General features: G+C 45.7%; 1 protein-coding gene across 2 annotated transcripts in view; it reads right to left on the bottom strand.

Annotated features, from left to right (window-relative positions):
- Positions 1-15,079, bottom strand: part of LTBP1 (latent transforming growth factor beta binding protein 1) — a 534,628-nt gene that overhangs the window by 468,419 nt on the left and 51,130 nt on the right. For both annotated transcript variants that reach the window (XM_077283013.1, XM_077283014.1), the window contains exon 2: positions 4,054-4,124. In XM_077283013.1, the coding sequence (XP_077139128.1) occupies positions 4,054-4,124 (71 nt within the window). The remainder of the gene's footprint in view (positions 1-4,053; positions 4,125-15,079) is intronic.

Consider the following 15,079-nt stretch of genomic DNA (forward strand, 5'->3'; position numbering starts at 1 on the left):
TGAAAATCGGCTGATGCTAAAGCTTGTGCACCCTTGGAAATTTGTTTGCTCAGATAACTTTGACCAAGGTTTCAAATCTACCTTAATTAGCCTGTTAGGGTTGTGGCTTGTTCACTGCCATTGTAAGGAAAGGCCAAGTGATGCAAATTTACCAGCTTTATAAAACCCCAGCCTCCTCTAACCTTGTGTCAAAAAACAGCAGCCATGGGTTCTTCTAAGCAGCTGCCTAGCACACTAAAATGAAAATGGTGGAGGCCCACAAAGCAGAAGAAGGCTATAAGAAGATAGCAAAGCGTTTCCAAGTTGCCATTTCCTCAGTTCAAAATGTAATTAAGAAATGGCAATTAACAGGAACAGTGGAGGTCAAACTAAGGTCTTGAAGACCAAGGAAAATTTCAGTGAGAGCTGCTTGTAGGATTGCTAGAGAGGCAAATAAGAACCCCACTTGAATGCAAAAGACCTTCAGAAAGATTTAGCAGACTCGGGAGTTGCGGTACACTGCTGCACAAATATAGCCTTCATAAAAGACCTATCAGAAGAAAACCTCTCCTGCGTCCTCACCATAAAATTCAGAGTCAGAAGTATGCAAAAGAACATCTAAACAAACCTGATGCATTTTGGAAACAAGTCCTGTTGACCGATGAGGTTAAAAGAGAACTCTTTACCACAACAATCAAAGGTATGTGTGGCGAGAAAAGGGCACAGAATTTCAGGAAAAGAACATCTCACCAACCATTAAGCATGAATCAATCATGCTTTGGGGTTGTGTTGCAGCCAATCGCACGAGGAACATTTCACAGGAAGAGGGAAGAATGAATTCAATTAAATTTCAACAAATTCTTAATGTGAACATAACACCATCTATAAAAAAGCTGAAGCTGAAAAAAGGATGGCTTCTAGAAATGGATAATGATCCTAAACACACGGGAAAACCCACAATAGACTACCTCAAAAGGCGCAAGCTGGACATTTTACAATGGCCCTCACAGTCCCCTGATCTGAATATCAGTGGAAATCTGTGGCTAGATGTCAAAATAGCAATGCATGCTAGATGACCCTGGAATCTCACAGAACTAGAAACATTTTCCAAGGAGGAAGAGCAGATGAAAATCCCTCAAACAAGAATTGAAAGACTCTTGGCTGGCTACAAAAAGCGTTTACAAGCTGTAATACTTTCAAAAGGGAGTGCTACTGCACACTCACCATGTAGGGTATCCAAACTTTTGTATAGACCCATTTTCTTTTTTGTGATTTTTAAAGTGTAAAACATGAAAAAAACATATTTTTTGCCTAAACTACAAAAGAGATATGTCATCTTTAACTTTAGGCCTTTTAGAGATCATTTCATCTTCAACTTGCTTAACTGTTCACAATAGCAATTTTGATGAGGGTGGCACAAAATTTTACATGGCTCTGTGTATAGTTTGTTACAGAACAGTTTGTCAAACCCTGAATATATGTTACAGCTTACATCATGCAGCTACTGTATGTGCTTAATATGAAGATATTCAATATGACTGGGGTTTTGCATCCCAGAATTGTGTAAGATGCACCAACTTTATTAAAAGCCCATTAGTGAATTTCCTGGATCTTCCAGCTTGGTAATTAAGGAACCAGAGGACATTTCTGCAGACATGTTTGCCATTTGTGGCATTAGCTTTGATTAATCTGAAACTTAGTTATGTTGTATTAACACATGTATAAAATTATTGTTTTCCATATAAAAGGTGTCCATAGCCTCTAAGTTGAACATTCACTGTATGCAAGGATACAATTAGCTCTGGCAAGTGATTTTTTATATAGATTCTCTACTAAAAGTATTTTCAAAGAAAACAAATTTAAAAAGAGTGCTATGGCATTTAGTAGTGGCTATGCTATTGCAGGATATCCTGTCCATAATACATTTCATTAATAGCAATTCACATTTGTTCTTCGGAAAAATTCCCCACTTTCAGTGCTGCATGCTGGTCACAATGTAGACACAGTAGCAGGGATCACACTACTGAATACAGAGGTATATGCCGTATTTTTCAGACTATAAGATTAACTTTTTTTCCTCCAAAAATTTGGTGGAACATGGGGTGTGCGTCTTATAGTCCGGATGTACATGCTGTGGCTTTGGATGGGGAGGTAGGGGAGCGGTAGCGGGTCACAGTAGGCAGGAGCTGGCTGCCGCAGGTATCACCTGTGCCCACTGCTAAAGAGAAATGAATATTCACTGCTCTCCATGCCCATGGGAGTGAAAAGCAGTGAATATTTATTTCTCTTTAATAGTAAACACGCTGTTAGCCGCATGGGCGTGAAGAACAGTAAATATTCATTGATCTTTAATAGCGGGCACAGTAGTTGCAGCCGCGGGCTTCCTGAAGCAGCTGAGCTATCACGTGTGCCCGCTATTAAAGAGAATGAATATTCACTGCTCCACACGTCCATAGTCCCGGCGTGGGGTATAGTGAGTATTCTGGCAGCTGTCCTCGGCTTTTAAGCAGCACATGACATCACTGCCATACGCTGCTACAAGCATAAATCAGCTGCCAACATCAGAACAGCGTAGTGAAGGTAAGTAAAATGGTTTATGTTTTTTTTTTGTTTTTCTGATAGGTAGCTATGCATACCAGGATAGGGATGAGGGGGCCATGGATTCCAGGATGGGGATGAGGGGACCATGCATACCAGAATGTGGATGAAGGGACCATGCACAGCAAAATGGGGATTGACGGTGTAAGCAGGTTGCGAGATGCAGTGACGTACAGGAAGCAGAGCAAGGGTTAACAGGTTTTAATAAAACAGGGAGCTACTCCACGCAGGGAGATAGGTAAACGTGAGGTAAATGCCAGGCAGTACAGGGAATACAGGGCTTCGGTTGAGGGGGAATCAACATAGGAGTAACGAGTGAAGTTGTTCTCAAAGGAGTTATTTATCAATCAGAAGAGGTCCCAGATCAGATGATGGCGCTAACAGCCGTCGGCACAACGTAGATCCGGTGGGGTCCTGAAGAAGGTGACGATACGTGCCCGGCTGGCAACGTTGAGTCTTTCAAATGTCCCGTGGAGCCCTCAGTAAGGAGACTCCAGTGGTTGGCAAGGTATAGGCCACAGTCCTGTCAAAATTAGGCGAGGCTCGACGAATATGCACCGGGGATTCAGGAACCAGTCACAGTCTCTATCAGGCGGCACACGCGCCGCACTGACTGTTACAGAACGTTTGGCACCTCAATGTCTGGGTGCCGACCTGCACACGACGGGCTTCTCATCAGAGTCTCTGCGGTCCGTCTCCCTCACGGCAGGGCGCATGCCTCTGCTGTTAATGGCCCTGAAGCAGGAGCTCTCTCTCTCCTCAGCCACGCGCTGCACCTTCCCGCCCACTCTGTCAGTTCCCGCGCTGCCCCTGGTAACGCTTAGCCATGCCCCCTCGGACAGGAGGAATGTCCTGCTGGCTAAAGCTTCCCCACCCCGGGAACAGGGGATGCAGCCTCATCAGTTCAAGCCCCGGCACGCAGGTACCCGTGGTGCGGTCGTTCCCCTTACGCTGGGACCATGCATACCAGAATGGGGATTAGGGGACTATGTATACAAGGATAGGGATGAGGGGGCCATGCATACCAAGATATTGATGAGGGGGGCATGCATACCAGGATAGGGATGAGGGGGCCATGCATACCAGCATAGAGATGAGGGGATCATATATACCAGGATGGGGATGAGGGGACCATATATACCAGGATATGGCATATTAGTACAGAATTGACCACATTTTTTGCCTCAAATGTTTTTCTAATTTCTTCCTCCAAAACCTAGGTGTATCTTATGGTCCGGTGGGTCTTATAGTCCAAAAAATACGGTACCTCCTGCTAGAATGAGGCCTTAGTACTGAAGTACAGTACAGTAGTACAGAAGCCTGGGTGAGACGGTCACAGCCCGTGATGATATGCCTTCTGAAAACAAGATATGGACACACTATGTAGGTGTTGAGGTATATCAATGTTCTAACAGCTTTCACTGATGATACATAGTTTAAAAAAGAAATCACTGTCTTCTTGGTGGTAATACTTACGCTTTGTACATCGTTCAGATCCTGTTGACTTACTCCAGCCATGACAGCACTTTCCCCCACAGACATTAACTCTGCAAGAAACAAACACCAAAGGAAAGTCAATATAATGGTAACCTACAGCCAGCATTATTACCAATATTACACTATTAAGTGGCTTTTTCTTTACTTTGGAACACATTGTAAGAAAAAAGAAAGATGGAATGATTTGTGCCAAAGTTAATAAAAGGTAATTTCTAAGTATATAAAATAAATATTACAAATATTGCAGAAATATAATGCGCAGCATGAATTACAGCTTGGCATAGACTAAGGTAGTTAATGAAAATAGACCTAAATATCTAAGTTGCGTCTCTTTCTTTAATTCTTTATAAACTAAATAATACAATACAAATGTTAAAGAATAAACATAAAATATACAAGAAAATGAAAGAAACGATGTACAGGTTGGATATCACCCATGTAGTTCACATTTATCAATACAATTGGGTTGCGCATAGAATATTTTGAATATAAGCCATTTTCCCGAATCAGTGGGACTTGTACATGTACATGTATTCTGCAAGTTAATAGTGTTTTGAACCTCTCGTGCTGCATTTATTCTTCCATGTAGCGCTCCAAATATCAGTCACGGGGCAGCTATTACCCTGCAGATTCATGCCATATCTGTAGGTTAATAGCGTTATTTCACGTGACAAGTTATTTTAAAGTCATAGGATGCTTTCACATTGCGCTTTGGCACCCGTTCATTGGCCCCGTCGTGGTTCACAAGTTTCAGATGTGTGGGGCGATGGGGCCATGGACTATAATGGGGCCATGGACTATAATGGTGCCAATAGAGTGAAGATGCGCTCTGCCGTGTATAATTTTTTGGGAATATACATCTACTGGAGGTGGAGACCCAGGCATAGTAGACTGCGTCTGCATGTCCGCATCATTAGACATACATGCCCGAAAATTACGCATGTCAGAGTGCAAGTTCCCTCTGTTGGCACCGTTATAGTCTATAGTCCGGTCGGCACATACGTCCGATTCCTGTTTTGAAGAGGGTTCAGACGTAATCCCCAACTGGGCTACTGAAAGAATGCCAAAATGCAATGTGAAAGCATCCTTGCATTTATATGGTATTTTATTTTTCTATAGAATACTTCCAGCGGCCTGCCTTATGTATACTGTAATTTCCTGTTGTCTAGCCACCTGTACCTCTGGTCTAGATTAGTCACCATCTTGAATCTCACATTGTGCTCAGCTTTCTCTTTTCTTCTATGCTATCAATCCCATCATGTGTCAACATAGCATTACATGGACAGCTAATACTATCTCTCCCAGCTGGGAAGAGATAAAAGCAGAAGAAAAAAAAGCAGGAGAGATCTGACACATGAAATTCCTCAAAAGGATGTTCCAGTTTTGGAAAGCCCTGTTAGGCTATGTGCACACGTAGGGAGGGTCCTCTGTGGGTTCTCCCGCAGCGGATTTGATAAATCTGCAGGGCAAAATCGCTGTGGTTATCGCGGTTTGTTTTGCGGTTTCAGCTGCAGGTTTACTCCTACTATTGATGCTGCATATGCAGCAATATGCAGCATCAATAGTAATGTTAAAAATAATTAAAAAAATGGTTATATACTCACCCTCTGACGTCCCGATCTCCTCGGCGCTGAACGCGGCGGTCCGGTTCCAATGATGCTGTGCGAGAAGGACCTTCGTGACGTCACGGTCATGTGACCGCGACGTCATCGCAGGCCCTGCTCGCACAGCAACCCTGAGACCGGACGGCCGCGTGCAGTGCTGAGAGGTGAGTATATCATTATTTTTTATTTTAATTCTTTTTTTTTTTACACAACTATGGTTCCCTGGGCCTGGAGAAGAGTCTCCTCTCCTCCACCACGGGTACCATCCACACATGATCCGCTTACTTCCCGCATCGTGGGCATAGCCCCATGCGGGAAGTTAGCGGATCAATGCATTCCTATGTGTGCAGAATCGCCGCAATTCTGCACAAAAGAAGTGACATGCTGCGGAATGTAAACCGCTGCGTTTCTGCGCGGTTTTTCCCGCAGCATGTGCACAGCGGATTGCGGCTTCCATAGGTTTACATGTAACTGTAAACGCAATGGAAACTGCTGCGGACCCGCAGCTGCAGAAACGCTGTGGTTCCGCGGTAAAAACCGCAACGTGTGTACATAGATGCTGACTGCTGTTTGCTTTAAAAACAAACAGAGTTTTACTCAGCAGCCACAGGTCCAACACTGAATCTTTGCCGCTGCTCCTAGTTTCTGTTACTGTCTGCAGAGCTGATATCATGTTGGCAGCGCTGCAGTCAATCAGTGAGCTCCGCAGCTCTGAATGGTTTGTGCTATCAAGTCAGCCAGAGTCACAGAGCTCAGTTATTGGCTACAGCGCTGACAACTTGACATCAGCAATGTAAACTATGACAGACACCAGGAGCAGCAGAGAATCAGTGCTGGACCATGGGAGGATGAGTAAAGCTTAGTTTGTTTTTCTAAAAATAAACTGGAGCTGGGGTAGAAGGGTTTTCTAAAACTTTAACCCCTTTAAAACTGCAGCTGGGGTGGAGGGGTTTTCTAAAACTTTAACCCCTTTAATAGAACAAACACTTCCAGATCTTATTTCACAATATTGTCAGCATCGACCCTAATTCCACATTGACTGCCGTGAGATGGGATCTGGAAGGGTTTGCAATCATACACAACCCAGATCTGCTGTATCACAACACAGTATCAGCAGAGGTCAGTGAGGAGAGGAGGCCGTGTTGTTTTCTCGCGTTCTTTTCTCTCCTGTGTGTTACTGCCTGCTTATGATTGGTCAATTTCATGCAGGTGAAGACGCTCACACTCACAGAGGCAAATCTCTGGTAAAGACCAGTTGAAATAACATACCAGTAAATTAAGGTACCTTCACACGAAACGACATTATAACGATATCGCTAGCAATCCGTGACGTTGCAGCGTCCTCGCTAGCGATATCGTTTCGTTTGACACGCAGCAGCGATCAGGATCCTGCTGTGATGTCGCTGGTCGCTGAATAAAGTCCAGAACTTTATTTGGTCGTCCGATCGCTGTGTATCGTTGTGTTTGAAAGCAAAAGCAACGATACCAGCGATATTTTACACTGGTAACCAGGGTAAACATCGGGTTACTAAGCGCAGGGCCGCGCTTAGTTACCCGATGTTTACCCTGGTTACTAGCGTAAAATGTAAAAAAAACAAACAGCACATACTCACATTGCATCCCCTGCAGTCTGCTTCCTCCTCTGACTCAGCGCCGCAAAGTGAAAGTGAAAGCAGCACAGCGGTGACGTCACCGCTCTGCTCTCACTGTACGGCGCTCAGTCAGTCAGGAAGTGGACGCAGGGGGACGTGAATGTAAGTATGTGCTGTTTGTTTTTTTTAGATTTTACGCTGGTAACCAGGGTAAACATCGGGTTACTAAGCGCGGCCCTGCGCTTAGTTACCCGATGTTTACCCTGGTTACCAGGGGACCTCGGCATAGTTGATCGCTGGAGAGCGGTCTGTGTGACAGCTCTCCAGCGACCAAACAGCGACGCTGCAGCGATCGACATCGTTGTCGCTATCGCTGCAGCGTCGCTTCGTGTGAAGGTACCTTTAGAACCTAAACTTTACAAGGAAATATCTCCGGAATGGAGAGGAGAAATAAAAAAAATAAGTTTTACTCTGCAGCCCCTATTCTTTGATGTGGCCAATTTCTCATACGCAAACTGGTGAAAGGTCTTCTTTAAGGTGAAGAATTGTGGCTTAGAGAGTTGCTAAATTAAATACACTGTCTTTAGTAACATTTAAATAGCCCTATAATAACCTACATTGGTTCATTGAGATGTAAAACTTTCCATATGACTGTACATAATTTCTTTGTCATTTTCAATATCTCTACTTGTAGTGTCTACAAATAGTTTTGTTCATATCTAGGGGCTAAAAACCTATCCACGTCATGTCCAATGGCACCTCTATACATCTTATTTATGTGAATCTCTATTATGAGTGTAGTTTTTTCCTTTGGTCCAGCAAGAGTTAATGTCATTCTCTTGCTGGCAGCTTCTTTAAGGCTGGTCAGCTGATATTGGTTGGTAACCACTCCCACCTCTCTTTAAAATAGTCACATGACCCATCAGCTGATCGTCAGGTATAGAGTTACTTCTACACAGACCAGCTAGGTGTGTTGAGCTCACCTGTGACTGTTGTATTGCCGCTGTTGGAGTTCTGTTATCCTGGTGCCATTTACTTTGCTGCTGTGGAGCTTAGAAGCAGATTTTGAGCCGAGTTGTATTCTTTCTGTCAGTCCCTTGTTTGTCTCTTTCCGTTATATTACCAGCATTGGCAAGTGCACTAGCCAGGGTTAGTAGAGGTGACAGCCAGGGAGTAGGCACATGAATGCCGGCGACAGGGGGGGGGGGGGGGGTTAGGATCTGCATAGGGCATTAGGGGAGTTTAGGGACAGTCACAGGTTGGTGTCAAGAGGTGTCCGATCATCCTCTCCCTACCGTTAGGGCCTTCCACTCTCTTTATCATCCCACTGCGCGTATATGTTGTGACTTCCACTGGACATACCTATGTCCATTTGTGACAACCCTGCTGCGGTCACCATAAGAAGACAAAGCAGCTCCGCAAGTGAATATTTAAGGTAAGGGGCTGTGGTAAACACCAATAACAGCTAATCAGAGTGGGTGCCGAACCCTGACCGATCAGATGTCGATGACCTATCCAAAGCATAGGTCATCAATGCTAAACTATTGGACAACTTCTATAATAAAAATGTTGAACCGTTTAGATTCTACAGCCAATGTTTATCACAATATATAGCTATCTGCATAATAAGTTAAGAACAAGTTCAGATTTGCATTGGGGCTTCTTTACTAGGTTCTGTCATTTTGTGGGAACAAATAGAGCAGCATGCAGTATGTTCCACCAGTAAATTGAGACACCTTAATGGAAACCTGACAAACCCCATTGTAAGTTAATGGGGTCAGTGATGTGATGAATCCATCACGATAATGAATTTCTATATTTTTTTTCTAATATAGAACAGAATACTGTAACAAAATGTATAAGTTTGCTGTGAACTCAACTTAATAAGTGAGATTGTTCTATCTGTAAAGCTTAGCTATTTCATATGAATATTTCTGAGATGGGGCACTGATCCAGAAAACATGTGCTTGCCATATTAACAATTGGGAAATAATTATTACCCAAATACAGGCTTATCGCCATCTGCATAATGTGGCTATCACCTTCCTCGGGATCAACACTTTATTTTATGACTTAACCTAGATAGACTTGGGTCTTCTTTCAACCTTAAAATGATTAAACTATGATTTTTTTAATCTGATTTATGTGAATGTTAAAGTTCAACTCTGATGTGGTCATAGATCAACTTAAAGGACTTCTGATACGAAAGATCATCGTTATAAACCCTGTTGACAGCAGGAGCTTACTGATGAATTCATTGTTAACTCTGCAGCTGGCCATGTACTGCCATACATAAAGACTGTAGAAGCTAAACAGTTCGAAAGATTTAATGCACACCTATTCCCTTTTTTTGCCAAAAATACATGCAACTTTCCCTATAAATTTTTAGGGTCAGCATCATGGAAATTAATAAATATCTGAATTTTAGTTGGTTTAAATTTATATTGACCTACGTTTTACCACCATTTTCCAATTTTTGTAATGAATTTTTGACAGATGAAATAATAATCAGAAAGAATAAAAGTATAACATAAATGCATAACAACCTTCGTAAATTTTCGGAATACTTGCAATCCGACAGTCTGAACATCTATTGATAAAAGACTCGGAGCTTTGCCAAGATGGGAAGATCCAGAGAATAGGGGATTACTTAATCATTACTGGGGATCTGAGTGCTGGGACCCCCAGCGATCCTGAGAGTGGGTCTGAAAATCCTATGAATTTGAATGGCGTGGAGTTGGAGAATGAGGACCTCCAGTCCACTCACCATCTATAGCTGAGTGCTATACTCAGTTTAGGTGACCATAAGGGTCTTTCTATTTTACATGGGGGACTACAACATTTAGAGCGTTGTCCAATTAGTGGACAGGAGGAGTGGAATTCCATTCAGGGACTATAACTTAGAAGTACCGTGTCCCCTACCTATTAATAAGTCTGACAATGTAGTTTTGAATGATTCTTGGAAGTCAGAAGGAGAACAAACATGAGTCCCTAAAGAGGTAAGAAGTGCAAAAAGACTCATGTGGCCCACATTAATCTTTGTATGCTAACCATTCAGCTCCCGAAATGGAATATTAGAGGTGTGATTAATTAGAGTAATAGAGAAAATAACGTCTATAAGGCCAAGTTTACCAAGACTTTTATGGAGACTCCACGGCAGATGTCTAAGGATTGAGACTAAGCTTTCTAGGGGTGATGGGCCAGCGGATTCACATGTAGACTAGTAACACAGCAATTCAATTCAATTAATCGACAGCTTCTCCACAAGCGATCTGTGCTACTAACAAACATGCTTTTGGGTTTATTTTTCCGCACAGTTTCTCTACAGAGCATGTCCATAGGGCATCGAATACCCTACTCACTTACATTGTTGTCAGCAGATTTGGTCAGGATTTACCGGTTGGTGCGCAAAGATCTAAACAATCCTGACTAAATACAGCACATGTGAACATGGTCATACTATACAGACACAGCAAGAAAAATATTGTGTGTGGATCACAATAATTCCCTCAACAGTGATCCTATCATGATATACTTCAGTGATATATTTAGTCCGTTACTTTGAAGCAAACGGTAGACAAAATAAATATACAAAATGAAATATAAAACAATAAGAAGAAAGCAATTACTGATAAAAATGGTCATATTTTGACGGCAGAGAATTTATACTCTTAGGATGCAGTCAATGCGTACAGACAAAGAAAGCGTGAAATGTCACATCTTCAAGGAACTGTGTGGGGTCATAGTGTGTTCAAGGACAGTCACGTCACTTGCGGCTCTCGAGAACACTTCTGCCCCCGTAGAACTGTCTCAAAACGTTCATGCAGAAGAGAATGTAGAACAAAACAGCAACTTATGACTACATGAAATTTGGTCACTTTGTCGTTGTGAAGTATCTTATTTTTTCCTCAGCAATTGTAATGGAACTTGTAATAAATTGCAAGTTGTTCATCAAGTGTGCATGAAAATAAATGATTAAAGACAAGTAAAAAGGACACTAGATGTGTGTGCTGCCATGGCAAACATTGCAGAATGATACTAACCAAAATGATAGAGTGAAAGTCAAGGGCCGTGGGAATATCCCATGTACCAGAAATAATCTGTGCCTGCCTCTGGATCACCTAAGAACAGGAGACCTGTCAGTCATTGCTAATTACTCTAAGACAACTCTGACACTATGCTGACCTCTGCAAACATTTTACTCGCTGCGGGCAATAGGGTCAGTGACTGACAATAAGCACACAAGGTCGAGAAATAACATTCAGCAACAGGATTAAAAAATGTAACCTTGACTGGACAACCCCTTTGTGTAAAAAAAAAAAAAAACAAAACCCTGCAGGTGGCATCTCATCTACCCTGCAGTGTCCATCGCAGGGTAAACTTAGTATAGGGACGATGTTGTACACACTTTCTGTTAAGTTGGGGGTGGGGAGGGGTTTCTATCTGAATAGCCAAATAAAAAATAACTATCTATATACCCTATATGTACATATGCAGCGCCCCAGAGTCCTGGTCGTTGCAGTACTGTGGCTCCGCCACTAAGGGGAGCTATGGTACGTCTGATGGCACTGAAGGAGTTCATCTGATCAGGTATCACAGACACCAATACATTTCACAGTCGGGCCTCCGGGGGGAGCTAAGGGTTCTATTCACTAGGCCACTCCCCACCATAGTGGGTAAACTGGGGGTCAGGCAGGAAGTTAGATCAGAAAGCTGACTGGGTTGGAACCAGGCAACACCTTGTGGCAGAGGGTGTTGTGGGGGAAGATACAGTAGGGTCTCTGTCAGGGGTGGGATCCTGACAGAGGCTTGGCGACTTGAGCGAACGTAACGGGACCGTGCCTGCTCAGGATAGCGGCGGTGCCCAAGGAAGGATCAGAAGCGAGATAGATTGTGCTGAGTGAGAAATGAGATCAAAGCAATAAGGAGAACACCAGTAGGAGTCGTGCTGTAAGACCGAGGCAACATCCTACTGAGGCGCACAACCGGTGGCCGGAACGCCGAGGGAGTATCACAATATTCAGCTTCAAGCAATACTCTAAACAGCGGCAGGACAGTCAGTCTAAGGCGGGCTGTCTCTCTTAAATCACCTATGCAGTCTTGGGGGGCAACTTGTGGAGAGGGGCGACTCTAGGGTCCCGGAAGAGCTCCGAGCCTACCCGTCAAACGGGTGCCGTCCTAACCGTAACATCAGGGAGGGACGGAGGATTAGCAGAACATCATCTAATCGAGTTGTGAGGGAACTTAAGAAACAGACACAACAGTTGTGGGGACTTTCCGTAAGCACAGCAGGGGAGGACCACAACACATAGCGCTAGAGGGAAGGCACAGATTTCCACCTGTGAAGAGAACTCTGGAGGTGCCATTGGACCGGCCGGACTTGCGCAGCCTGGTGAACCGTATTCTGGACTGAGGACCCAGAGATCTTCAGTAAAGAGGTAAAGAGACTGCAACCTGGTGTCCTCGTTATTTACTGCACCGCACCCCTACAGCCTCACCACCACCATCATCCGTCATACCTATCACTGTACGCCCCTCGGCAGGGTCACGGACCGGGCCTAGCCATCGTGACAACCCCAGAGCAGAGACTCAGAGGCCCGGTACCGGGTACCCCTCGGCCTTGCGGCAGTGGGGGGGCGCTACACATACATACACAAGTTTATATGTATTTATATGAAATATATATTTATGAGTGGATATATGCAGCGCCCCAGAGTCCTGGTCGTTGCAGTACTGTGGCTCCGCCACTAAGGGGAGCCATGGTACGTTCGATGGCACTGAAGGAGTTCTTCCAATCAGGTATCACAGACACCAATATGTTTCACAGCAGGGCCTCCGGGGGGAGCTAAGGGTGCTATTCATTAGGCCACTCCCCACCATAGTGGGTAAACTGGGGGTCAGGCAGGAAGTTAGTTAGAACGCTGACGGGATTGAACGGAGCAACACCTGGTGGCAGAGGGTGTTGTGAAGGGAGAGACGGTAGGGTCTCTGCCAGGGGTGGGATCCTGGCAGAGGCTTGGCATTGAAAGAACGTAACGGGACCGTGCCTGCTCAGCATAGCGGCGGTGCCCAAGAAAGGACTAGAAGCGAGACAGATTGTGCTGAGTGAGAAACGAGATCAAGCAGAAGGAGAATACCAGCAGGGGTTTTGTTGAAAGAGGCAGCACCTTGCTGAGGCGCATTACCGGTGGCCGGAACGCCGAGGGAGTGGAATAATATACAGCTTTAAGCCATACTCCAAACAGCGGCAGGACAGTCAGTCTCAGGCGGGCTGTCTACCACATATCACCTATGAAGTCTTGGGGGGCAATTGCGGGAGAGGGGCGTCTCTAGGGTCCCGGAAGAACTCCAGGCCTACCTGACAAACGGGTGCCGTTCTTACTGTAACATCAGGAAGGGACGGAAGATTAGCAGAAGACCAGTTAATCGAGTTGTGAGGGAACTTAAGAAACAGACACAACAGTTGTGGGGTACTTTCCGTAAGCACAGCAGGGAAGGACTACAACACAAAGCGCTAAGAAGGAAGGCACAGATTTCCACCTGTGAAGAGAACTCTGGAGGTGCCATTGGACCGGCCGGACTCGCGCAGCCTGGTGAACCGTATTCTGGACTGAGGACTCAGAGATCTCCAGTAAAGAGGTAAAAAGACTGCAACCTGGTGTCCTCGTTATTTACCGCGACCTGCACCCCACAACTGCACCGCTACACCACCATTAGCACCACTTATTTTACCGGACGTCCCCCACTGACGGACAGGGCCACAGACCGGGTCTAGCCACCGTGACAACCCCAGGACTGAGACCTAGAGGCCCGGCTCCGGGTACCCCTCGGCCCTGCGGCGGTGTGGGGGCGCCGCAACTTGGCGTCACGAACAGGATCTACTTAAGCCTGAAGAATCAGGTCATGTGTGCCTAGAGACTGTGATTTACTGTGCTTGGACTGTACTTTATTGAGAGAACTGTGTACTGCTTGCCGTTGAGAGTTCGCGCCAAAATCCGCCGCCATTGCAGCGCTGAGAAGAGCGCAGGAAGAGAAGAGGGGCGTGGAGTGGGCGTAGACGAGCTGCAGAGCGCGAACAACAATGGCCGCCCAGTCTAAGTATTTCTGTGTCCTGAGGACGTGCCCGTCAACAGCTGAGGTACGCCTCCTGATTTTGGTCGGAGGGTGGAGACCATGGGGACGGGGCCGCCCACGGAAGAGACCGCGGGAAGAAGACGCGGGAAAGGAGAAAAAGATGGCGACACCCGGAGCACCATGCGGAGCTGACCCGGCCCGGCCTGAGGCTGCGCAGTCTGGGGTAGCCCCAGAGATACCAACACTGCGGGGTCTGACCTTCGCAGGGCCACAGATGGGCCGACCCCCTGTACCGATGTCCGCGGAGTGCGCGGCTGCAGCCGAGGCCCGACAGTTAGCACGCCGGCTGAAAGAGGATGCCCGTGTGTTTGCTCGGATGGGTCAACCAACGGAGATCCGCTTGTCCCCAGTATCCCCCGCTCCGTCCCACCTGGCCGCGTCTGAAGGTACGCTACCGACTCCGGACCTGAAAATAATCCCGGACGCCGAACACTTCCGGCGTCTGATGGCCGCCTGGCGGAGCCGACCCCAGCCTGCGGAGCAGATTGATCTGATTGGCGCGCCGGAGATTCCGACCTCGCACTGGGGTGTGGTGGTGGCCTTTAATCCCCGATATGGGAGAGGAGTGATCCAAGAAATTGGAGAGCCAGTACAAGTTCGGGTAGACCGAGAAGAGGTGGAACCTTGCCGCGGGGGGTTTGATCGCGACCTGGAGCCAGGAGATGCCGTCACCTA

This window comes from Ranitomeya variabilis, chromosome 2 (assembly GCF_051348905.1).
Source record: "Ranitomeya variabilis isolate aRanVar5 chromosome 2, aRanVar5.hap1, whole genome shotgun sequence".
Lineage (NCBI taxonomy): Eukaryota > Metazoa > Chordata > Amphibia > Anura > Dendrobatidae > Ranitomeya > Ranitomeya variabilis.